Genomic DNA, 26,544 nt, shown 5'->3' with positions numbered 1-26,544 from the left:
CTTAGTTCTGTTGAAGAATCATGCGGACTCGAAACGTTAACTGTGTTCCTCTCCGCAGATGCTGCCAGACCTGCTGAGTTTTTCCAAGTATTTTTATTTTTACTATGAATATATATTGTTTTGAAGAACTAGACTTTTAATTTCCACAAAAAAATGCCACATTTAAAATGCAGATCAACATTGGATGGGATTTTGATCATTCAGGACTGTGATGCCCTCCATCTTTGAATGGCTCATTGACAATCATATGTTGGCTAACACATGAAGACTGATTACTTGGGCAAGCTACCAGCCCATGCAACTGTGTCTTGGCAAGAGTGGAAGGGAAAAAATTGGGGAGAAAATATTTTCAGAACAGATCAAGACTTCCACTTACCACTGGGATATGGAGTTTGCTGAGAGGCTTTCCATCCAGCAAATAGGAACCAGTATATGTGACATATTCAGCATAGCACTGAGGTGCTTGTGGGATAATACAGCACAGGATTTTACGCTTTTCTTCAATCTTTTTACGAATTTGAAGGTATTCAAAGTAGGGGTTTGATCGGTCACTATGATATGGCTCAATCTCATCTAATTTAATTGCATCAACAATAGCAGCCAATGTTTGTTGGATTATTTCTCGAGTTTGCTGCGCTGATGGGTTAAGAATCATTGGTTGATGACTTGCACGAGGGATTTTTCGCTTGCGTGGATGCTGCGCCTGTGCATCATCTTCATCCGCTACTCGTCCTTTTGCTTTTCCTAATTGAGCTGGAGCAGTATCCTTCTCTAAAGAGGCAGCATTATTTTGCTTGCTCTGATTAGCCAACATTTGTGCTCGGTTCCTTGTGATTCTTTGAGGAATCTCTTCTGCTTTGGTTGGTTTTGATGCCTCAATTACTGGTTTAACTGTTGCCTCTGTAACTTCTGGTACTTTGAAAATTGTGCCATTTTCCAAAGAACTTGGAGCAACATCCACAGCTTTATCTTCAAATTCTATATCTGGTTCAATAGGCTGCATTGAAAGCGGCTGAATATTATTTTCTCCAATATCTTCAACTTTTACTGAAGTCTTTTCTACTGTTGTGTTACTGACACTATCCTCAATTTTATCCTCTACTAGTGTTGGCTCCATCTTTAGAATCTCACTAATAGCTTCATGTTCTTCCCCTGATGGATAATCTATAACTTCAGAATGAGTATTCATAGCTGCAGAATTATTTGTGTCATGTATCTTAGCAATTTCTTCAGTTTTGGGCTCTGTCATTTCAATGACTGGGTCTTCTTTGTCTTGTAATGGCAGCATTGGAAGTGAAAATGGTCCCAGATCAAGATCATCTATGGAATTTGGAAAAGGATCATTCCATAAGGATTCTTCCTGGTCTTCAGAAGGAATATTCTGCTGTAGCTGAGCACATTTTTCTGACTTCATTGGTTCCTGCTGGCTTTCCACAGCTAAATGTTGTGTTTCTGGAGGCACATTATTAGCACATTTATCAGGAAGTGGCTTGCAAGAATCACATGGTGAATTTGTTCTAACTGGAGACATATATGTGATAGCATCATCTAAAGCTGCCGACTCTTCCCTTTGGTCCACTCCTGTCATATCACCTCTGTCTCCATCTTGCCCCAAGTCAGGGGTTGACATTGAGCACTGGACAGGGGATTCAGGAAAAGGGGAGGAAAGAGAGGAAACAAATGGCATCACCGCAGTATGCATGGTCTCTGAACAACAAAGGGGCTTGGAAGGTTCACAAAGAGATATTTGAGATGGCTTCAGCTGCAACTCAGAGCCCATTGACCAATTCACTGAATGATCCAATGAATTATCCACAGGGCTCAGACTTAGCTGTTCACATGGTCTGTGTGGAGAAGATGGATGGCTTAGTTTATTCTGGGCTGAATCATTAGGAGCAAATGGGTCTCCAGAAATAGACAGAAGGTTGGCATTTAAAGTTGAATTAGGAGAAGTCAAAGGAGATTTTGGTTGCTGCTCCGAAGAATCTAATGGCAAACCAAAATCAGTAACTAAGCTATCTAAAGACTGCTCCAGTTGATCAAATTTATGTGATGGTGAAGATTTTGTCTGCAAATGATTAAGTACACTTTCAGGTGAAGGGTTAAGATTTTCTGTAAATGACTTGGCCATTCTAGGATGGGACTGTTCCAAATGTGGTGAGGAAATCCCATACTCGGGTGAAACATATGATGGTGACAAGCCAGAGAACCCCTCAGACTGAACAACTGATTTCTCCTCCATCGGCTGAGGGATGGAGGCATCATAATCTGCTGAAGCTGGCACACTCTGTTGCCTATAGAATTTCTCAGAATTAATGTTAAATTCTTCTTCTAGTGATCTCCTGGAATCCATCGATACTGATCGATAGAGGCCAGGAACAGGAACAATGCTAGCTGGATTTGGATTCTCATGAACACTAGTGGGGACATTGATAAATCTATCAAAAAAGGAAGGGGAGCAGGCATTCATGGATATTGTGGACATGGTCACTGAATTCTGGGGCTCTATTCCTTCAAATAGATCAGTAAAATCTTCATTCACACAGTTAGGTGTATGGGGTGCAGGCAGCAAGTCCTCATAACTTGGACAAGAAACCATTGGAGTCAGTTTTGGAACACCTGTGGGCCTGTCTTGATCAGATCTTGGTGAAGCAGGCAAATTCTCTTTCAGTCCAGGAGTGGAAAGCCAATCTTTTGCATCGAGACCAGAAACTGGCTGAATCTTTGTATCTGGTGACATAATTTGACCTGGTCCTTGATCTCTAAATTTTTTGTCTCTTTGTTGAGTGTCAATTGAACCTGCTTTTTTTGTTGGCATATCAAAGTTCTTCCTACGTATTTCTTCTGTACTTCGAAATTTTTCCCTTAACTTGGGATCTCCTGATCGGTGTCTCAGCTTCTCTTTCAGTTTCATTCTTTCCTTATGCCTTTTGTGCCGTTCTTCAATTTCTAGATCTTTCTGGCTTAGCATACGCTCAAAGCTGGTCATCATCAGGTCTCCATCAACTAAAAGCTTTTCCTTAGGCCTACTGTCCTTACGAGATACTTCTTTTGGCTGGTTTAATTTATCATTTTCATTCATTCTACACTTAAATGATTCATTTTTGTCCTTTTCTGCTCCATCTTTGATTTTCTCCTTTTGTTTAATTTCATTATTTTTGAAGTAGTCATCTTTTGTTTTTTCTTTGTTCCCACCTGACTCTCTAACTATTGAGAGAGAGTCTTTTCTTTGTTCTTCTTTTGAATGTTTGAAGACCATGGCCAATTCTCCATGTTTTTCCTTGTGCTTTTCTTTGTCATCTTTTGATTTGTCCTTATGTTTGTCTTTCTTTTTTTTGTCTTTATCCTTCTCTTTGATACTGATGAAAGTATTTGCAACTTTTTCTAATTTTTTAGACAATTCCTTTTCAGACTCACTCTTATCTTTCTTCTCACTTAACATAGCATCCCCACTTTTGTCTGATTCATCTTCTTTCTCAATTTTCATAAAATGACTTATAAAATCACAATCAGACATCAGGGTTTCACGTTCAAATGGTGGACCTTCCCTTTTAACAGTAGCTTCTTTGAATTCCTCTGACTTATCCCGTTTCTCTTTTTTTGTTTTATCTTTCTCATGATTTTTTTTTGATGAAGATGACGAATGCCTGTTTCTCTCCTTTTCTTTAATTTTTTCATGCGTATACAGAATAGAAAGAGAATCCTTTAATTCTTCCTCTCCAATATCTTGACCAACAATTGAAACATCATTTAAACCACACATTGTGGAATCATGTGCTCTTTCTGTAAAGCTGTCAGATGAAATTTCACTGTTCTTGTCATTGGAATCCTCTTTAAATTCATTGAAAGTTGTATCTTCTAGTTTTTCTGGGCATTTTTTTTCTTCTTCGATAGTATTTCCTTTTGAAAGCCTTCTTTCTTTTAATAAAACCTCTTTGTCAGTTTTCTCCTTGGCCTTAACTTTAACCTTTTCATCATTGGAGTATCTCTTTTCTATCTTTTCTGGAAGCTTTGGCTTGACTTTCTTTTCTAGGTTCAAATCTATTGACACTCTGTCCTTTCTTTCCTTAAATTTATCAGCTAGTTCTTTGTCTTTTTTTTCTTTTTGTCTTTCAGATAAACTTTTTTCTCTCTTGTCTTTCCCACAGTCTGTTAATATTTTATCCTTTTTCTTATCTTTCAATTCTTTATCTTTCTGCTTCCCTGCTGAATGTTGTTTGTCAGCTGAGTATTTTCGGTGTTTGTCAGGTGGAAACAGTTCCTTCTCTCCCTTCATCTCTTCCTTTTCAGGCAGTGAGTCACTTCTGCACATCCCATTACTTCCAAGTTCACAATAATCTAGCTCATCACCACTTTCATCTGTGAAGATGTCATTTGCTATGCTGTGCCAGTTCTTTTCTTTTCCTAGTTCCAGATCAGTTCCTTTTAGTTTATCTGATTTTTCTTTCTCCTTTCTTTCTGTAAGATCTTTCTCTTTTTCTGTATGTTTTTCCATTACATTTTTCTCTTTCTTCTCTTTATTCAGTTCTGATGAGACTTTTCTCTCCTTGTCTCGATTGAAAAGATCTCTGTTCTTTTCCCTTTGTTCTCTTTTGTCTTTGAAACTACCTGACTCTCTATATAGCTTTTCTTTATCAGTATCTTTGTCTTTTAAGAATTTATCAAACATGCTTTTCTCTATTTTTTCCTTTTCAATTTCCAATGAAACTTTCTCCTTAGACTTGTCTTTGAATTTTTCAAATTTTAATTTGTCCTTCTTTTCGGTTCCATCCTTTTTGTCCTTCTCTTTCTCTGAATAATGTCTCTCCCTTGCTTCCAATGTTCTTCCAGCAAAATCACTTTCAGGCTTCTCTTTGAAGAAACATTCACTCCCAAACTCTCTTGAATCACCTTTAGAAGCATCTTCTGGTTTTCCTTTAAGCTCTTTCCTATCCTTGTTGCATTCAGAAATGGTATCTTTGCGTTCTTTAATGTTTTCAAAGGCATCTTTATCTTTTCGGTCTTTAATACTTTCAGTAGAGTCCTTTCTTTTTCTCTCTTTTTCCAGAGGACAGCCATGCCCTGACTTATTTTTATCAGACTGGTCCTTTTTCTTCTCTGCACTTTTTTCTACATAATCTTGATCTTTCTTTCTCAAGTTGTCTTTATCATGGCGCTTTTCATTTAGTTCTCGCTTTTCTTTTAACTTAGATTCCTTTTTCTTTTCCTTACATTCTTCTTTCATAGCTTCAACAACCAGTTTCCCTACTGCGCCATCTTTATGTTCCTTAAAGTCTTTAATTGGAATACTCCAATTATCTTCTTTTAAATCATAGAAGGAAGAATCAGAGGACAAATCTGAAAACCATTTATCTTCATGATCAGACACACTGAACCTATCATCATTGTCTACAAATTGACTCCTGGTTTTCAGATCCTCATAATCTGACTCCTCTTTACGAGTCTTTTCTTTTTTTAATTTTTCCTTGTCATCTTTAAGACTTCTATCTTTATCTGGTTTTAAATGTTTTTCACCTTTTGAACACTTGTCCTTTGCCTTTTTCTTTTTATCATCTTTGTGGATTTTAAGCTTTTCTTCTTTAGAAGATTTTTCTTTCTCTTTAAAGGGTTTTTCTTTATCGACTTTAGACATTTTGTCTCTCTCTTCTTTTACAGATTTGTAGTTATCTTTGGAGGAGTCTTTGATTTTCTTTGTTAACTTTTCTTCTTTACAGGCTTTCCCTAAATCATCTTGAAGTAACCAATCTTTTTCTTCAGATTTGACTTTAAAAAGTTTTTCTTTTTCTTCCTTCTTCAGTTGTTCTTTGTCATGTTTAACTACTTTTACTCTGTCAATTGAAAGGTTTTCATTTTCTGGACTTACAGATTTGTCTGCGTTTTGCTTAGACTCCTCCATATCTAAACTCTCAGCTTTTGGGCCTGCCAGAGTATTCTGTGATCGCCCTTTTTCCTTGGCTTTCATTTTGTGCTTGTGTTTCACTTTATGCTTTTTCACAACTTTGCCCTGCTTATCAAACTTTCGAACTATTCCATCAGTGTTCAAAATCTTAAAGATATCTTCCGTCATTTTCTTTTCTGTAACATCTCCATCAATGAGATTTTTCTTTTTATGGTCTTTTGTCTCTTTCATTTGCTTAATAGACTCTAAACTTGAATCTTCTGAAGAATAGTCAGATTCACTTGTGAGTCGTGTTCTCTCAGACTCTGACAAAGAGCTCACATCAGACCAAACGGGCGACATGTTTGATTTCCAACTATCAGCTCGCCAAGGTTTAGAATGTTGTTCTACAAGACTGGGAATATGCTTTGATGACACATAGCTCCCTTGAGAGGAAGAACAGGATGCAGATAATGAAGAGAACATTGCTGATTCTTTCAGGCTCATATAAGAGTCCTTCATACTAATCCCACTCTGTATGGAACCTTTATCCTCTTCCTCACTTTCTGAGTCCTCACTTTCTGTTGCAGATGAATTGAATTGCTCGTCATCCTTACCCAATCTGGCTTCCTTGTTTTTCACCTCTTTTTTCCATTTTTTTTTCACTTTTGTTTTTTCCTTTTGCTGTTTTTTTACTGGTGACTCTCTTTGTTTAGAACTTGTATTGAGCAGACTGGAGTGCACTGAAGGCCTGCTAAGAGGAGGAGAGAAGCATATTAATCTATCCTCTTCATCAGAACTGTTGGTGTCAGATAAAATACGTCGTGGAGTTTTCTTTGGTGTTAGAAGGGAATTTTTAGAATAAGTTTTTGTCTCTAATTTAGGAATAGAAATGCAATTGTTCGTTTTTATGTCCTTTCTATAATCTTTTTTCAGCAAATGCTTGTCGTCAACAGGTGGTATTCTATCTTCCTCATCATCCTCATCAAATTCATACTCATCCTTGACTGGTGTTACTGTTTTAGATAACTCTTGTCGCTTGATTTTGTGCCTTAGGCCCTTCTCAAACTCAGAGTCTGTGTTATTACCATCAATTGAACTGGAAGGCGCAACTGAGGGAGCATCTTCATCTTCTGAAGTTTCTATGTGGCAATAAAATGCATATACGTTAATAAATATAAGATGTAAGCAAATAATTTTACAGTACTGCATTAAAAAAGCTTTCTAAAGATGATGTACAAGCTTTAAATTGTTTTGTACATTGGTCTTATGTTGTGGTTTCCTAGTCACCTGTACATCCTTAACATGCCAACTGCGTGCTTATTTTCAGAACAAAAATATATAAAAGAGATGAATAGTTTCAATAGTTTTTAACCACATTTGAGGACAAAGAAAGGTTCTCTATCAATGGGTGGCACAAAGCTGATATAATTCATAGTTATTGTGCTTTTGTACATTAAACAAAATTCTGTATGTGCTCTACCAAAGATTGATGCTGGAAAAAATTGTATCTTTTTTCATTATAAAGAACCAAATCTATATAAAATTGGAATATGTCAACTTTGATCTCTAATGAAATTAATAATACTACGTAAATTCAAAACTTCAGTTCAAAGATGTTAATTTCAAGTGCAATTTAAACTTATTTCATAACAGAGCAGTTTAAGGTCGATTAAGGAAAACTGCAGAACCACTGCTACTATGAATTACAATCAAGTGATGGATAAAATAGTTGCATTCATTATGCTAGTTTCACCTGTTGAGCTCTCATCACTGGAGCTGCAGGAACCCTTTCCCAGTAACAGATTCACCATCGCGGGGGAATTGGCAACTTTGAGTGGTGTCTCTCCTTTTCTGTTACTCTGGTGAGGATTCCCTCCATATCTCAACAGCAGCTTCACTACCTGAAAAAGTCCCAAAAGAATTAATGGGTTCAGATAGTATAACTGTAACTTGACTCCAAGAGTATATATATCCTCTGATGAGAGTTGATGAGCTGTAACTGCTTAAGTGAAAATAGAAGCCTTTACTTATTGACTGAAAACGTCACAGTTAAGCTTGACTTAGGATACAAAAAGGTGTATCAACCAGTTGCTGCTAGCCTTTTAGCATACAAATTAAAAAAATTTCTCCACTGCCGTTTATGTTTTTACAAATCAGTTGTGGCTCAAGTAGTACTGAAAACTTGGATCAAATAGCAACAATCCATTCAGTGTAATATACTGAGAGTTGAGAATAGTGTGGTGACATTACAAATGTCCTCTGGCCTCAACCATCCTATCCTCAATTTTTTTGGTGGTTGTTAAACTAGCTGACAAACATCCCCTTAGCTTTTCAAAATCACACATCAGAGATTTAGGGCTGAACCTTCTCGCTGACGTGCGGGAGGCGGAGACCGCACGTCAGCACTTAAAATGCCACGCGCTGACGTCGCATGAGTGTCCTGACATCAGCACGCGACACTGCGATGTTTCGGTCGGCAGGCGCGCTATGAGCGCAACACGCGCCCGCAATTAATTAAAGGCTTTGTTAAGGCCATTAAGTCACCAATCGACCAGGATTTTGAGGGGCCCGTGCGAACTTCGGCTCGGCGCACGGGCCCAACGGGCAGGCAGGTAAGTGATTCTTTTACAAACCTCATCCAGTGGCGGGATGAGGTTTGATATCGGAATTAAAAAAGTGTAATAAAGTTTTTGTGTATTTCATTAACATGTCCCATCTCATGTAACATTTTCACATGAGGGGGACATGTTAATGATTTTTTTATTTTTCTATTTTTAATGTTTCACAGCCTTTGAGCGATCTCCCTGAAGCAGCACTTTGCCTCAGGGAGGTGTGCACTCTTTCGTGTGCATGCGTGAAAGAGCGCACATCTCCCAGTTGGGGAATCTCCCCCCCAACCGCACAGGGAGTGCATAGCTCTGCCCGTCAGGCAGCACGCTGGGTGGGCCTTAATTGGCCCGCCCACGTAAAATGGCTGCGGGGCCCGTTTCGGCAGTGGCGATCAGCTGCCCGCCCGCCGCCGAGTTGGTCGGGCCCGACCGCCCATCAAGGGCAAAATTCTGCCCTTAGAGTTCAAATACATGAACTTAATAAAGCTTGTATTGAAATGTGGGAAATCTATTTTCAATTGTTGAAATAGGGCCTCAAAGGTATTAAATCTAATAACGAAGATAGTAGATTTTTTGAAAAAATTTCCATAGTTTCAAATTTTTAAGACAATGGCAGGTGGATTTTTGCTCCAAAAAGAGAAATATGTGATTTATTTTTCAGAACCCATGGTCAAATTACGCACATGCTAATTAAGTAAATGGCAATGTAACTCATCAATACACATCTTTTACAACAAAATCTATTTGTATGGATATCACAGCCAAGAAACACACTATTGGAACATTTTTGCAATCAAAACTATATATGTGGGTGATGATACATTTAAGTTCAAAAATTTTAAAACGCCACTGAAAGGTAACAGTAGTTCTGATGGCACTCAAAGTGAAAGAGGGTAGGTTAACAAAGTTACAGTAACTACAAGCTGTCAGTATTTAAAGGTTTTCTTTTAGTTATTCATGGGATGTAGGTGCTGGTGGCAAGTCCAGCATTTATTGCCCATCCCGAACTGCCCTTGAGAGGGTGGCGGCGAATTGCCACCTGGCGCTGTTGCAGTTCATGCCGCGTTGATACGCCCATAGTGCTGTTTGGTCAGGGGTTCCAGGATTTTGGTCCAGCAATGGACCACAGACTTTTTCAAGTTAGGATGGTGTGTGACTTGGAGATTAGCTTGCAGGTGATGGGTGATCCCATATGCCTCCTGCCCTTGTCTTTCTAGGCGACTGAGGCCACGAGTTTGGAAGATACAAGTGAAGAAGCCTTGGCAAGTTGCTGCAGTGTACCTTTTAGATGGCACACACTCCAGCCTTGCTACATCGGTTGTACAGAGTATGAAGTAGTATTAAAGTATGAAGAGTATTAAAGTAGTGGATTGGGCGCTGGTCAAGTGGTCTGCTTTGTTCTGGATGGCATCACTTCTTGCCCTTTATTGGAACTGTCAATAGCTTAGTCAATTAAGTGGAATCTTTTCTCAAGCAGCAATGAGAAAAGAAAGTGGGAAAGAATATCTAAAACCCTATATTATATCTAAAACCCCATTCCGCTTTCCTCCAGTGGATGGAAAGACTATTAGTGAAGGTTGAAAATTGACTCACTCAAATAGTGTAGCCTCACTTTATTCAAGCCTTAAGGAGCTAAATGCTTCCTTAATTTAGCTATTTAAAAACAAAGTTATCTAATCAAATGGAGAACAGCAAATATTGCTCCAATTAGAAGGGTTCCAAGTACTGTATACTCTGATAACTGGTAACAAGTACCACCATATCAAAGCATGCCAAAGCTCTTGGAAATCTGTTTTAACATCTTAACTGCACTAAGGATCCTTAGACAGCACCTTCCAAAATCACAAGCACTACCATCTAGAAGGACAAGGGCAGCAGATACATGGTTACACCACCACCTGGAAGTTCTCCTCTAAGCCACTCACCATCCTGACTTGGAAATACATTGCTGTTCCTTCAATGTCGCTGGGTAAAAATCGTAGAACTCCCTCCCTAAAAGCACTGTGGGTGTACCTACACCACATAGACTGCAGCAGTTAAGGTGGCAGCTCATCACCATATTCTCAAGGGCGATTAGAGATGGGTAATAAATGCTGGCCTAGCCAGTGAAGCCCACGCCCCTTGAATGAATAAGAAAAATAGTCAGCAAACTGGTTTTTAGAGTTTAGAATTGAAAAAGTCAGGAAGTTATGCTAAGCCTGTATCCAACTTTGGCTAGACCACACTTGAGCAGAACTGCATGTAGTACTGTCGCCATATTATAAAATGGATATAGAGGCATCGGAGAGGGTACAGAGAAGATTTACAAGAATGATACCAGAAATGCAGGGGTATACATAATCAGAAAAGGATTGACAGACTGTATACGCACCTAATAGAGGTCTTCAAAATTATAAAATTTTGATAAAGTGGATACAAAGAATGTGTTTCCTCTTCTGCAGACGAACTTAACTAGAGACCATCAATATAAGATTGTCATCACAGGGAATTCAGAAGAAACTTCTTTACCCAAAGAGTTGTGAGAATGTGGAAAACTGACCACACAGACTGGCTGAAGTGAATAGTATAGACACATTTAAGGGGAAGCTAAGCAAGCAAATCAAAAGAGATTGAAGGGTTACAATGGCAGGGTTAGATGAGCAAAGATGCAAGGAGGCTTGAGTGAGCATAAACACCAGCAGGGATTGGTTGTGCCGAATGGTCTGCTTCTGTAATCCTAGAGCAGAATGGTCAATGTCTGATGCTTTCAATCTCTTGTCTGGAGGCAGCAGAGGTCCTAAGTATTGTTGGAGCCTTTGGTTGCATCTGGTTTCCTGATATTTGTGTAACTCCGAGTTGTAAAACTGAATGAGTGATTTCCTTGGAGGTTGCAATAAATGAGATTTATTTCATCTGAACACATGCAACAATCCCCAAAACACATTTGTCCACTCTTTCATTAGTTCTCATCAATAGCCTGGTGAAGGCAACAAAAGTGACATTGATTTTGCTGATGGAACCACTTCCAGAGTGGTTAACATCTTTGAAAAAGCTTATGAACCACTGCCGACAAACATACGTCAGAACTGGAGAGTGAGTGGACTTACTGTAACTTATTGTACTAAGACAGTTATTAATGAAAAAGATCAAATTAGCAATCAATTTCTACTCTCAGTGCAGATAACTGAAAAAGCTACCAAGACTGCTCCACCTGATTTCTTAGTGTTAGCAATTTCAGTGTTCCACAAAATCTGTAAACACCAATTGATGAAGGGCTATAAGCCCATATTTCACAGACTGCGGACAAAACTGATTGCTTATCTCTGAATGCAATATTGCCCACACTGGTTTAAAAAAAAATCAGTAAACTGCTTGAAATTAGCCTATCACAAAGATATGGTGGATTCTCACGATTGATGCAGCCAGCTTTTTCCCACCCAAGTGTTCTTGCAATAGTACTGCTTTGAAGCATAATAATGGAGGTAAAGAACATCTTATGGCCAATGTGAAGGTGGTTTAGATATATATATTAAACAGATATTAGATAACTACTTGAATCAGGCACAATAAAGCACTGACCTTCTCCGAGAAAGCACAAAAGTAGGAAAAAACAATCCTACAATATATTCAGTGCACATGAAAGTTAATTAGCAACAATGCAGTTAGCCTTTAGACTACAGTTTCATCACACAATTGGAGTTATGTGGTTTTATCAGCAGATTGGAAAGGGATAGGAGAATGATCGGGCCATTGTGCCAATTAAAACTGAATATGGACAATGCCAGTAATTAACCTGTTTAATTTGGAAGGAATAAAGGAAATTCCTTGGCACTAAATCTGCTAATCTTTATAAGTATATAGCTATAATAGTCTCGCAGATGCTTCTGATAAATAAATTAAAGTTAATTTCTCAGTGTTGATTAGCCTATTAAACATTGTATTTTTCTAAATTTTTTTTGGGAGAGTAAGTAGACAGATCAACACGATATAGCATTTGTGAATCTATACTTAACTGAAAGAGAGGAATAGGAGTACAAAAAAGAGGAATAGAATAGTGTTCAACAGGTTTAAAATAGTTGATCAAATAAGTTGGTCTTTTGTTCCAGCTTTCGCCCTTTGTCCAACTCAGCAAGAATATTTTGGGCATAATTTCTAAATGTAATGAAAGGAAATATCTATGCATTTTTTATGCTTGAAAAAAACTTGTGTCTATATAGAGACTTTCACAACCTCTGAAAATCCCAATGTGCTTTACAGCCAATTAAATTCTTTGAAGTGTAGTAACTGTTGTAATGTAGTAACTATAATAAGATCATGACCAAAAAGTTTGTTTGAGTGATATTGGTCGAGGGATAAATATTGGCCAAAGCACTGCAGAGAACTTTCCTATTCTTTTACATTCACCTAAGGGGCCAGAAGGGGTGCCGGTTTAACATCTCATCTGAAAGATTGGCACCTTTAACAGTGTAGAACTCCCTCAGCACCACTCCTGCACAGTCAGTCTGGATTTGTGTTCATGTTTCTGCAGTGAGACTTGAATCCACAATTTTCTGACTCAGAGGTGAACGTGCTACCATGAACCATGGTTGACATAGTGCTATACGCTCTATTAATGTGACCTTGGGGTTGACATTTACATTGAACACCTGATGTGAGATAATGAACGGGGAGAGTATTTGGGGTCCTATTGGAAGGTCACAATATTCCACAAATAGGAGCTTAAAGAACAAACTGTCAATTGGTGGGCTCCTTTTATTGTAGGAATAAATGGTGGAGATGCACAAGCTGTAGAAAACTTCCAGTGAAACACCGTCCTTTCTAGAACTGGAATTCCTGCAATCAGATGTCCTTTGTGAACAACTGATGCATTTCTCAAATTCAAAGAACAAAGCTTTAAACACAAGAACTATCAACTTGAACAGACCTTGCGGTGACCATTATTAGCTGCATCATGGAGGGGTGTGTCATCGTCCAAGCCTTTTGTATTGACTTCAGCACCTGCTGCTAGGAGTTGCTTAGCAACATCATAGTAACCTCTATTACATGCTTCATGCAGTGCAGTCCATCCTGAAAATACAGTTTAATCAAAACCAACTCTTAAATATCCCAATGACAATTACTTGTTCATTCAGCATCTCAACACGTTTTATTTTAACAAAAAATCATGGCAGCTTTAGTGTTCATATTCAACAATATCTTTTTATTTTTGTTAAATAGTTTCCTCCAATCTCAACAACATGCAACTATGAATAGATTAATTTTATATACTGGATTTGAAAATTTAGCCAGTGAAGCAAAAGGGAATAGTTTGGTACCATAGCAGTAGAATACTTACCTCAAATGTGGGCATTTGGAAGCACATGATCAAAATTTAAAAGTGCAATTTGTGTCTATTGACTACTGTGATGAGTGTCACTGTGGTCTTTGAGCAACTGAATGTGGTTCTGCACATGCAAAACTCAGCACAAGTCCAAGGAACAGCACCTGCTCTTTTATTAGACATTTCAGAGTCTTTTGAACTCAAGTATTTCAGGCTGTAACCTCTGCCCCATTTTGTTTCCCCTTTCTTTACATATTTATGTCTTACTACTGTTTGTTTTTGGACGGTCGGTAGCTGTTCACTATTCGGCCATTCACATCTTCTCTAGACACATCTTTTGTTTTTTTTACTTGTCCCATTACTACTCCCTTTCACCTTGCACCACCAACTATTTTGCCATTTACTCTCTCCTATCTTTCACTATTGTCACACACCTTCCCTTTTGCTCTTTTTCCCACCTGCACCCCACTCCCTCCACTTGCTTAAAAATTGTATTTCTAACTTTTCCAGTTCTGATGAAAGGTCACAGACCTGAAACATTAACTCTGTTTCTCTCTCCATAGATGCTGCCTAACTTGAGTAATTCCAGCATTTTGTTTTTATCTTATAAATGTAGTTCTGCCCCATACTGTACATATTGTCACTGATGGTTCCTTCTAGCTAACAGAATTGACAAACATTGTTAAATTGTCAAATTAATACCTAACAGTAATGTTTGTCAATAGCTCATTTGATAAAAAGTATGCTCACCAGATGTTGTCATGATGTAGTGCTGTGGGTACAAATTTGCAGTACATCACCTGCTTATTATCAGCTGAAATCCAAAGGATGTCATTTAAAAAAAAGGATTCAATATTCCCTCAAGATTATCCTATTCCACATTCACTAAAATGTTCCACTTAAATTAATTTTGAACCAAAGCACAGGCCTCAGATGTGATATCTGCAACTGTTATCTCAGCTGTAGAAATAAATCAGATAGCTAACATTGTTTAGCATTGTAGAATAAGAATGGTTACAGCACAGAAGAAGCCATTTCACCCATCATATCTGTGCCAGCTCTCTGCAAGAGCAATTTAGTTTGTCCTACTCCTCTACCTTTCCCTGAAGCCCTGCAATTTTTTTCCCTTCAGGTTTTTATCTAATGCCCCTTTAAATCCATGATGAATCCGCCTTTATCACACTCCCCAGGCAATACACTCCAGATTGTAGCCACCTGCTGCTTTAAAAGTTCTTCCTCATGTCATCTCTGGTTCTTTCACCAATGACACCAAACCCATGACCTCTAGTCCTCACCCCTCTATCAACAGGAACAGTCTCTTTCCATCCATTTCATCCAGAACTCTCATGATTCCAAACACCCCCATCAAATCTCCTCCCAATCCTCTCCCCGCCACACCCAACATATCCACATAATTGAAGTCCCTCGTCCCTGAACCATTCTTGTAAATCATCCCTAAAACCTTCTCATGCCTCTTAAAGTTCCATACCCAGAAATGGATGCAATGCTCCAATTGAGGCCAAACCAATGTTTTATAAAGGTAAAGCAATAAGTCATATAATTGATTCAACAGAACATATTATTCCTCTTTCCACCATCTTCTCCCCCTACTGCTTACATAGGAGTGATAAGCAGACATCTAAATTGCTGCATTACTAATTCGATGTATATCATTTTGCCCATTTGATAGTCACATTACCTGCAAAGTCTTTCACATTTACATCTGCACCTTCACTAATAAGTTCTTTTATCCGCCGTGCATCTCCCCGGATGGCAGCTCTGTGAAGTCGTGTCTCTCCACGTTCATTTCTTTTATTTACTTTGTCTTTGGTTTTGGAGGCAGAACTTGGTGTTCTCTTTTGTCCAAGAATCGACTGCGAGGGGTGCTTTGGCATACGATCTGTGTAAAATGTAACTTGGTTATCTGCAGGCTAGTTATATTAAGAGTTATAAACTTTTTTTTAATCTCTTGAATAACAATGACGAAAAATATGGTTGCCCATTTTAGTCATTTGAAAGTGTCTGCAACCTCTTAGGCTGCACAATGCGTTGTGCTTTCCTGAATGTTTTGCTTAGCTACATTTGGTCCTGATGTGAGAGGTGCAGAATAACAAAGTGCACTGTGAACCACAACATACCAGGAAATTGTTCTACTTTTTGCAGAAATGTTTGTAAGGACCAGAAGAGGTGAGCCTGAGCAACGATGATGGTTTTGAAAGCAACTGGGCAGGTGTCTGAAGGGAGGGAATCATTTAAAACATTAGCCAACATTGGGGTGAGTAGCAAAATTGAGTGGTTCGGATTTAGTGAGAATGGGATCAAAGGAAAAGGAGGTAGTTTTATAGATAAAACAAACATTGGAAGAGATGGTAGGTATGAGGGTGAATACGCGGGTGATTGAGAAATCAAGAACTGAATCCACAGTTCAATAGAAGATGACACAACAATAGAGTAAGACAAAGTATTTGATGAGAGAGAAATGAAAGCGTGGTATGGCTGAGCAAAAGGAATAAATAAAGAGAAAGGGTTGGGAGAATGAAGGAGACCAAAGTACTGGACTAATGCCCAAAACTGAAGACAAAATGCATATGTAAATGCTCAGAGGCAATTAGGATTACAAAGGCATAACAGAAAATAGGAGAGATGGTTGTAAATAGAGGACAAGGAGGACACAACGTGCAACAGCGCAGACTTGAGATTTGAGGCTCACTGGTGGGATAAAGCATATTGGAGACAAGGTACCATGGAGCCAGCTTGAAGAATCCATTGCATTCTGCTTTCTGGGTTGTGACCTGAAACATCCAAGATCTTTGATGCATAAACAATTGTGCATTGCTCCAAACTTTTTGCTGCGATTCTGATGTCCAATTACCTCTGATTTAATTTATGAAATGATCTGGAAATATAACTTCATGAGCAACATAACAGAACATAACTGTTGTCAACCCAATGTAGTAACTTGGATAGCAGTTGCCCATAGAAAATGGTGTAGACCATAAAGCTCATGATAATGTCCAACCTTCAGGTTAAGATGGTTCATGATCTCCTCAAATATCTGAGTACAGTCCTTGATCAAGTACTATTTTTGAGCAAGTGTAGGATAGAAGGGGGAAGGAAGAAAACTGGAGGGAGGAAATTGAACAGACCAAAGTTGTTAACTACAGGAAGTGTCGCAAACACTTATTTTGGCTTTTTTGGAAACTTGGAGACATTTTTGGAAAAATTATCAATAGAGGATTACTTACAAGCCAATGGACATTTTACCCTCCTGAAGCTGAAGTATTAGACATTTTATTCCCCCTGTTGGGAAAAATTGAGCATCATCCAGAAGCTGGATTTCAAACATCTGTTTACCACGCGCAAGTACCGTTTTGGAATCAGTGGGCATAGGATTTCATTTTGTAACTCTCAATGATTTTGACAATGACATGCCATAAGGCAAATGAGTACATGCTTGTGAAATGATTTTTGATCTAATCCTAGCCTGAATGCAGTACCATGTCCAGAGGACCCACTCTACATTCTCGGTGGAGATGGCGGCGTAGTGGTAATATCACCAGTAATCCAGAGGCCCAGGTTAATGCTCTGGGGATCAAATCCCACCATGGCAGTTGGTGGAATTTAATTTCAATTAATAAAATCTGGAAATGAGAGTTAGTTTCAGTAATGGTGACCATGAAGCTATCGTTGATTGTAAAAACCCATCTGGGTTCACTAATGTCCTTTAGAGATGTCATCCTTACTTGGCCTGGCCTACATATGAGTCCAGGTCCACAGCAGTGGCTGACTCTTAACTGCTTTCTGAAATGGCCTAGCAAGTCACTCAGCTCAAGGGCAATTAGGGATGGGGAACAAATGCTGGTCTTGCCAGCAATGCCCACATCTCAAGAAAGAAAAATTCTTTTAAAAGAATCCAGGAACAATCAGAGATGCTTTTGGGAAGGCATATAATCACGCCATGATTACAAAGCTTTAACCTACCTCTGCTGGAGAAAAAAAAGCCAGGAGTGTTAGCTAGAGTAGAGATGCCATGCAGGTTTGTGAAACAAAGAATTTGCATGCAGTTAATGGGTAAATTAATGAAAAAGAAAATTTTTGAATGGAAATAATACAATAAGAGGGATAGAATGAGTGAGGGAAAGGATAGAAAATAATCAGATAGATAGGCAGGGCAGAAGGGCATGAAAGGTCAGAAGAGAAGGACCAACAGCAACAATGTGTGTTTATTTTGCACTCCTTTAGTGCAGAAAGATGTTGCAGAGAACTTTGCAATGAAAAAAGTGAGGCAGTAGGCAAATGAATAGCAACTGAGCCAGCTCTACCTTACTGTCTCGTACACTGACCCAAAAGTCATTTCATTCTTAAATTGGTTGACTCCAAGATCCGGATAAACCATCTGAAAGTCAGCAAAACTGAGGCCAGCTTCTTGAGAATTAGCACTTCTAAGTCTCTGGAATTCTGTAAACAGTTTCTCTCACCTTGCAATAAAGAAAGGAGGAGAGTGGACATTGAATATGGGTAAAAGGGGGGGAATTTAAAGATGTGTTACATAGGAAGAGAGATTTGAGGAAGGTTTTCAAAAGGAGGGAGAATGATAGAACTTCCCATATCCTGAAATGGGATGAAGCCCTGTATTAGTATACCAAAGTATGCTAGGGTCTTCAGCCAGAGGCGTTTCTACTTTGTTCAGCTTCTTTGTAAGGTTCAGTCTATCACAGGTACCAGTGTTCAACTTTTTCAGTTCACTCCATACTGCACTGTAAAGAAAGATCCTGTGTTTTGAGAATACATCAGATGAGGTACAGAAGGCCCTTGCGCAAAGCTGCTCCAGTAAACCGCTGATGTGTTTGATCACACAGAAAAGGATAACACTCACCTAGCCACGTACTATTTTCCTGTTACGCCTCCTCCCAATCATCAGTGGGGTGATGGTAGGAAACAGCAATTGCATCAAGCAACACCTGTTCATTGATGTCATGCAAACTCAGCAACTGACCCATGGACCTCCTTCAAATATATGACCACCATGCACAGGTATGAGAAGCTCAAAGTTTTCTTATTCCTGAGATATGGATATTGCTTATCCCTACCACCCTTGAGAAGGTGGCGAGTCACATTTTTGAATTCAACTGAATGGTTTGTTGGGCCACTTCAGAGGGCAACTAAGAGCCAACAACATTGCTGTTGGTCTGGAGATACATATGGACAAGACCAGGTAAGGATGGCCATTTTCTTTCCCTAAAGGGCATTAGTAAACCTAAAGGGCATTAGTGACCAATTGGGCTTCTACGGCAATTCATTGTGTTGTGTGGCACTACTACCATACTAAATGGGATAGATTTCGAACAGATCTAGAACTCAAAACTAGGCACCTATGAGGCGCTGTGGGCCATCAGCAGCAACCGAATTGTACCCGGCCACAATTTGTAACCTCATGACCTGGCACCCCCCGCCCCGCTCTACCGTTACCATCAAGCCGGGGGATCAACTCTGGTTCAATGAAAAGTGCAGGACGGCGTGCCAGAGGTAGCACCAGGCATACCTAAAAATGAGATGTTAACCTGATGAAATTACAATACAGGACTACTTGCGTGCCAAACAGCAAAAGGAGCTTGTGATGGACAAAGCCAAGTGAGCCCACAACCAGAGGATCAGATTGAAGCTCTGCAGTTGCTGCCACATTCAGTCATGAATGGTGGTGGACAATAAAACAACTCACTGGAGGAGGAGGCTCCACAAATATCCCCATCATCAATGATGGGGGAAGCCCAAGCACATCAGCACAAAAAAAGACAACTGTGAAGCATCTAGGCCTCCTCCCGAGGTTCCCACAATTACAGATGTCAGTCTTCAGCCAATTCAATTCACTCCATGTGATATCAAGAAATGGCTGAATGCACTGAATACTGCAAAGGCTATGGGCCCTGACAACATTCCAGCAATAGTACTGAAGACTTGTGTTCCAGAGCTAGCTGCGCCCTTAGCTAAGCTGTTCCAGTACAGTTACAACACTGGCATCTAACTGGCAATATGGAAAACTGCCCAGGTATGTCCTGTCTACAAACAGCAATGGAAAATGCCATCCTATAATGTGGCACTTACTCAACAATAACCTGCTCATTGACGGTCAGTTTGTGTTCAGCCAAGACTGCTCAGCTCCTGACCTCAATACAGCTGTCGTCGAAACATGGACAAAAAATTTGAACTCAGGAGGGGAGTGTGACTGCCCTTGACATCAAGGCCACATTTGACTATGTGGCATCAAGGAGCCCTCGCAAAACTGGAGTCAATGGGAATCAGTGGGAACACTCCACTGGTTGGAGTCATACCTAGCACAAAGGAAGATGGTAATGGCTGTTGAGGTCAATTATCTCAGTCCCAGGAGCTCAAGGTAGTGTCCAAGGCCCAACCATCTTCAGCTGCGACATCAATGACCTTTCCTCCATCATAAGGTCAGAAGTGGAGATGTTTGCTGATGATTACACAATATTAAGCACTATTTGCGACTACTTAGATACTGAAGCAGTCCGTGTCCATATGCAGCAAGACCGGACAATGTTCAGGTTTGGCCTGATAAGTGGCAAGTAACATTCATGCCACACAAGTGCCAGACAATGACCATCTCTAACAAGAGAGAATCCAAACATCTTGCCTTGACATTCAATGGCATTACCATCTCCATATCCCCCACTATCAATATCCTGGGGGTTACCATTGACCAGAAACTGAACTGGACCAGCCATTTAAATACTATGCCTAGAAGAGCAGGTCAGAGGCTGGGAATTCTGCAGAGGGAAACTCCCCAAAGCCTGCCCACCATTTGAAAAGCACAAGTCAGGAATGTGATGGAATCCTCTCCACTTGCCTGGATGAGTGCAGCCCCACTCAAGAAATGTGACACCATCCAGGACAAAGCAACCCACTTGACTGGCACCACCTCCACCATCGACACACAGTGGCAGCGGCGTACACAGCAACTCACCAAGGCTCCTTCAACAGCACCTTCCAAACCCACAACCACTACTACGTAGAAGGACAAGGACAGATGCATGTGAACACCACCACCTGCAAATTCCCTTCCAAGCCACACGCACCATCCTGACTTGAAACTATACTGCCATTCCTTTGCTGTCGCTGGGTCAAAATCCTGGGACTCCCTTCTTAACAGCGCTGTAGAATTACCTGCGCCACATGGACTATAGCAGTTCAAGGTGGTGGCTCACCAACACTTTCTCAAGGGCAAATAGGCATAGGCAATAAATGCTGGCTTAGCCAGTGACGCCCACATCCCGTGAAACAATATTTTTTAAAAAGGTAGTTTAGTTGTTGTTATTATTAATACTAGATTTTGAATTCCAGATTTATTTAATTAATTGAATTTAAATTCCCCAGTTGCCATGGTGGGATTTGAACTCATGGGCAGGATTTTCCGGAAGACGAGTGGGGACGGGGCCTGCTCACCGACACACAAAATGACGTGGGGTGACGTTGGGCGGGCATCCTGACGTCACCGTGCATCATTTAGATTGTCTGTTCGAAGGGCTACGGCCACTTAAGGCCTTTTAAAAAGTAATTAAGGTAATTAATGGACCTGCCTGTCCAACCTTAAAGTTGGCGGGAGGCGAGGAGGCCAGGTGGCCTTTAGAAAAAGCATGAGACCTCATCCAAGGGCGGGATGAGGTTTCATGAGGGATTTAAAAATCTAAGAATATTTCAAAATAAAAGATATGGACATGTCCCAACTCGTGACAGTGTCACATGAGAGGACATGGCAGCGGAATATTTTCTCAGCTTAATTTAAAGTTTAACATCTGAGCCGATCTCCCTGAGGCAGCACTTTGCCTCAGGGAGATCTGTGCGAGAGCGCACTCCTGGTTGAGGGAATCCACCCCCGCCTGCACAGGGAGTGCATAGTGCTTCCTGGCGAACGTCACGGTGGGTGGGCCTTAATTGGGAACCCGCCCACCCGTGACCACACATCCCCCCGACAGGGAGAAAACATTGCCCCATATCTCACAATCGTTAATCCAGACCTCTGGATTACTGGTCCAAAAACATAACCACTATGGTACCCCATCCCAATGAGGTGCTGTAGCTTATCTCTCCTCACCCGTAACTTGATGATATTGCAAAGCAGACAAAATTATGTCATTTTTTCAGTTGTGAAGTTCAACCTTCCAGGAATCATGTGCCTTGCTGTCAGAGACTGTTCCCTGAAATTAATAAATGCAGCTAAATTAAGCAGCTGTGGCATTTTTGTGCTTTACTTTGTAAGGGTGTGTCATTAACACACAAATAGCTGATTTTGAGAGTTTTCTTGCAACTTACAGTGCTACAATGACAGATAAATTAAGTTAGGTGTATAATTGCAGCAGAATTCTCAGTAGTTATTCTCAATGATGTTATTAATCTCAGCAGTTAATGTGTTCCTTGTAGTTATTCAAAATGGTGTTGTGCTCCTTGTGTCTGACCAATTTCTTTAGTTTGATAGCTTACCAAATATTAAAGACCTCAAGGGATAGGGGATAGTGTTGGAAAATGGCATTGAGGTAGGCGATCAGCCGTGATCTAGATGAATGGTGGAGCAGGCTTGAGGGGCCATATTGCCAAGTCTTGCTCCCATTTCCGATGTTTAGTTATATAATTGCCGTGTTATTAATTACTTGAGATCACCTAATAGTTATACAAGACTGTTGCTGTGCTCCACATAGCTCACATTTCTTCGGGTTGCACGCATCCATGTGAGTATATGTTATGCCAAAAGCATCTTGGGGAGTTTTCCAGGCTTTCACTGTGTGAATAGGATACTTCATGATACGCTGCATGTGAAAACCAGTGCACTAGGGCTCCATGTGAAGCCCTCCAGTCCCCTTGTTTGGTGCCCTTCGACTGATGGGTACCTAGAGGTTTGCTCCTTCCATGCATACCAAAAGACATAAAAAGGAGGATAGCAGGAAACCTCAGCACAAGAGAACAAAAGGATATATCATTAAATAATCATAATGAATCATAATGAAAGTGCCATGGCTTTAAATATTTTGGACCTTTCTAAACATGCTGCAGCTTTACACTGCAGCAAAGGGCATGGGGGAGCACATACAATAAAATGCCAGACGTTCATTGGACAAAAAATACCAAATAAAGGATGCAGAGGGCTTTACACTGAGTATACCAAATGCACTGGACTACATAAGTGTATTAACTCTCAGATTCTCACACAGTAAAGATGATTGAATAAGATGCGATGAGGAAGAAAAGATGAAGCATTCTGCACAATGATTTTTGGGATAACACACTATGCTGACAAGCACTAGTGTAGCCAGGAGCAGTGTGAGGCCATGCAGAGCACAGCACTTGTCTTCTGTAACTATTAGGAGATCACAAGTTACCCAATGATGAATATCAGAATGGTGCTAGCACAAATCTTCACTGAGGTTTAATAGCAATGCAATTACAGAACTATCAAACGTAGCATTGAGATCACATGAAGGACAGCATTACTACATTTATACAACTTTGTAGTTTAATCATTTGTAGCATTGAATCAAAGACAAATGTCCCAAACACAGTTTTCTTTATATTAGTGAGAGATCCTTATAAAAGGAAAGCACAAAGCTATCATAGCTCTTTTGGTGAGCAGCACAGACCAACTTCAGCCAGCAAGGCAAGCGGCTCCTGGATGTTTGAATTTTGTGAAGTCATTGGGCTGCCCAATGTGGATGGATGTGACATCTTCAGATGCCCAGAAACAAAATTGGGTGTGCACCCAAATTCTGAAGTAACTGCAGTTCCCTAATCACTCCAGTTGAAAGCAATGTACGAATGGGAAACAAAGAATAAGCTGTAAAGAAATTAGGTAGAGAACTGGAGTTGCTGAATTTGCAGAAGTGATAACAGGATAAGACAAAAGAGGCATGATGACAGAAATGAGGTAAAAATGACCTATACAAGATCCAGAGAACATATGCAAAGTTAAAGTAGGTTTCCCAAGTGGGAGACAGCAAGAATCAGTAGCCAAGGAGCCTGGCAGTATGTTGATTGGAAATCTCCATCTTAAGCAACAAAACTGCTCTTTCATACATCAAAAGAAGCAATGGTACACCCAATCGATTTGTTCAGCAATTTGAGACAAAATGGATCAGGTCTGAAGTCGTGAGTCAATATTGAGGTCAGATGGCTGAGAAATGCCTAAAACAACGAGGTACAGGTGGTTAGCTGGCCTAGATTTTAGATTTTATTTTACTAGGATTTAATGTGCTTGCCTAACTTAACCATTTTATTTTAAAGGTTTTTTACAAATGCACATTCTGCAACAAACCAACTAGGTCAAGTTGCCATTTTGTATTAACATGTGATCAGAAAAGATTCCATGTTGATGTTGCTAATCATTTACAACAAGCTAACATAATATAGTACTGTGAAATAGTCACCAGCTAGGAACAGATGATTGTATTAGAAAAAAGCACCTCAACTACCCTTTAATTGAAGGGTAAATAATTAACAATCAAATAGTTAAAGAGTCTGACATATTTATTTCTGTATTTCCTCCTTATATCCTATGTTAGGATTAAAGTCTCAAATTTAAAAATGCTGTAACAGCTGCTGCGAGAAAGGAATCTACACCATGCAGTATTGGTCCTCATCAGAACACACATGTTGACTGGTTCAGTGCTGGCCTAATGAATAGGACATTTGTGCAGTATTAAGATAAAGAATACATCTTGAAATAATCCACTGTCTTATGTTCAAGGCAACGTACACAAATGGCTAGATCCAATTAAATTAACCCTTGCAACATTATTGACTAATTGGTTATTGACCACAACTGTGGGCTAAGGTGGGGTGATGCCAGAATTAGGTATAAAAGAAGGTTTTGGGAACTATTTTGTTTGTGTACATCAAGTGTTTGGTTGATTGACAGACAGTTGGGGATCATTAGTGAAGCACTGGGCCGAGGGACAGAGGGAGAATTTCTGTCAGCGTGGACCCCAGATAGTGCAGTTTATTCCAGAGGATGAGGCAAATACCTGTTGGCGTTGAGAGCTGAGGCTGTTTTCCTCTTCTTCTGGATTGGCCATCCATTTGAAGGTGTGAAGTCTGTGGAGTTTGATTGATTAGTATACTTGTTTTCTTTTATTAGTTAGTTGATAAGTCTTTAGTCATAGAGTAAGTATATTGTTGTCTTTAATTAATTGATGTGTATTGTTATATTTTGCTCATGTGGAATAAATTTTGGTATTATTCACTAATTCAGTATGAGTCTTTGCCTGATGGCTTTATCTGTTGAGCTAAATCAGTTTAAAAGGTTAATTTGCAATCCAGTAATGAGGCTGCATGAAACTAAATTAAATCAAGTCTAAATTTATCAAAACACCCAACTTTTAAACCAGCATATTCCTTGAGCTTACTGTGGGGCCTCACTGAAAGTCTAAAAGGCCAAAGCTAAGGACAAAGTGGGATGGAGATCAAAAGCGATAGGCAGCTTAGAGTTACGCTCGCGAACAGAATAGAGGTGATAAGCTTAGCAATCATCTGGTCCGTGTTTGGTCTCAACCAATACAGAGGAGGCTGAATCATGAGCACTGAATTGCAATCTACCGTGGTGAAAGTAGTACAAGTAAATCACTGTCTCACTCAGAAGATGTTTTGGGGTCCTGCACAGTGGTTTGGAGGGAGCCGCAGGTATTTGCATCAACTGTGCTTGTATAAGGGTAATGATGAATGTACCTGACATTTCAACTTTGTACTTCACCGATGCTGCAATGTGCTGAGTATTTCCAGTGTTTTTCTTGTTTGATTTTCAGCATCTGCACTGTTTTGTGTGGAGATAAAATGAATGCCTGATTTTAACACCACTATAATCAAATTACCTATCATTCTCAAAAGAGATATTCTGTAGCTCTAAGACTTTATGGTGGCTTTTAAATGCATGCGTAACCACAATTTCAAGTGTGGCAATGTAGGGGGGAAGAAAAGATTTTAAATTAAAGATGGGTAATGCAAATGTAAGCAACTAGAAAAACATCCTCCTTCCATCCTCCACCCTCAACACCCTCCCCAAACAACCACGTTAAGGGAATCTGACCTGGACTGTTTGCTGATTCTTCTGCCGTCATTTGCATCAGCAAAGCAACTTGTTGTCGTTCTGAAAGTGGACAGCCCGCTCTTATTCCTGCCCCAAACAATCCAAACTTTCTGGCTCCAGTCTCCTTCTTCACTCGCTTCCGCTCTGGACCTTGCTTTTCTGCAAGTGAAGTTGAAAAAGAAAACAATTTTTTGGGGAGTGAGATGTTTAATGCTAGAAATAATATGCCAAAATCTCCAAAGCATACATTTTCATTTCCAATTTTTCTCCATTTATCTGCCTTCTGATGGCAGTCACTCACCCATGTGACTGAACCTCATCCATGAAGTTGGACACCAAGTGTCAGTCCAAGTTACTTGATAATATGAGATATTACATCTGGGCCTCACCCATTATCCACACATACAGACATTTCTTGCAGATCACTAACAGGACAGTCATCAGGAGTGTGAATTCTGGCTGATTTTAATTTCCACTTTACTTGCCAATTGCATGTTGTATTGGCTGAGGGTTGCTCACTTAGCAAGGCTATCACATTGAATTTGGAGTATTTCTACATGAAGTATTACACTACCTGACCATTGTGGTCCTTAGTTGTCACCAAAAAATGGACAGAATCTTGGAATGTAATTCCTAAAACATCAATAAAAATTCCAGAACCTTGTGTCAT

General features: G+C 39.8%; 1 protein-coding gene across 8 annotated transcripts in view; it reads right to left on the bottom strand.

The window, feature by feature from the left end:
- The window catches only part of ankrd11 (ankyrin repeat domain 11), a 199,112-nt gene that overhangs the window by 30,599 nt on the left and 141,969 nt on the right, over nucleotides 1-26,544 (bottom strand). For 4 of the 8 annotated variants that reach the window (XM_041190704.1, XM_041190705.1, XM_041190709.1 and 1 more), the window contains 5 exons: nucleotides 25,875-26,033; nucleotides 15,489-15,689; nucleotides 13,394-13,536; nucleotides 7,635-7,782; nucleotides 377-7,020 (listed from right to left, as the gene is read on the bottom strand). In XM_041190704.1, coding sequence (XP_041046638.1) covers nucleotides 377-7,020; nucleotides 7,635-7,782; nucleotides 13,394-13,536; nucleotides 15,489-15,689; nucleotides 25,875-26,033 — 7,295 coding nt within the window. Of the gene's footprint in view, nucleotides 1-376; nucleotides 7,021-7,634; nucleotides 7,783-13,393; nucleotides 13,537-15,488; nucleotides 15,690-17,034; nucleotides 17,090-24,816; nucleotides 24,887-25,516; nucleotides 25,602-25,874; nucleotides 26,034-26,544 lie in introns of those variants that run through there. The other 4 variants (XM_041190707.1, XM_041190711.1, XM_041190710.1 and 1 more) reach the window with 4 other exon arrangements.

Source organism: Carcharodon carcharias, chromosome 7, assembly GCF_017639515.1.
Source record: "Carcharodon carcharias isolate sCarCar2 chromosome 7, sCarCar2.pri, whole genome shotgun sequence".
Classification (NCBI taxonomy): domain Eukaryota; kingdom Metazoa; phylum Chordata; class Chondrichthyes; order Lamniformes; family Lamnidae; genus Carcharodon; species Carcharodon carcharias.
The sequence above is the reverse complement of the archived record's forward strand: the minus strand, read 5'-3'. Positions and strand labels throughout refer to the sequence as shown.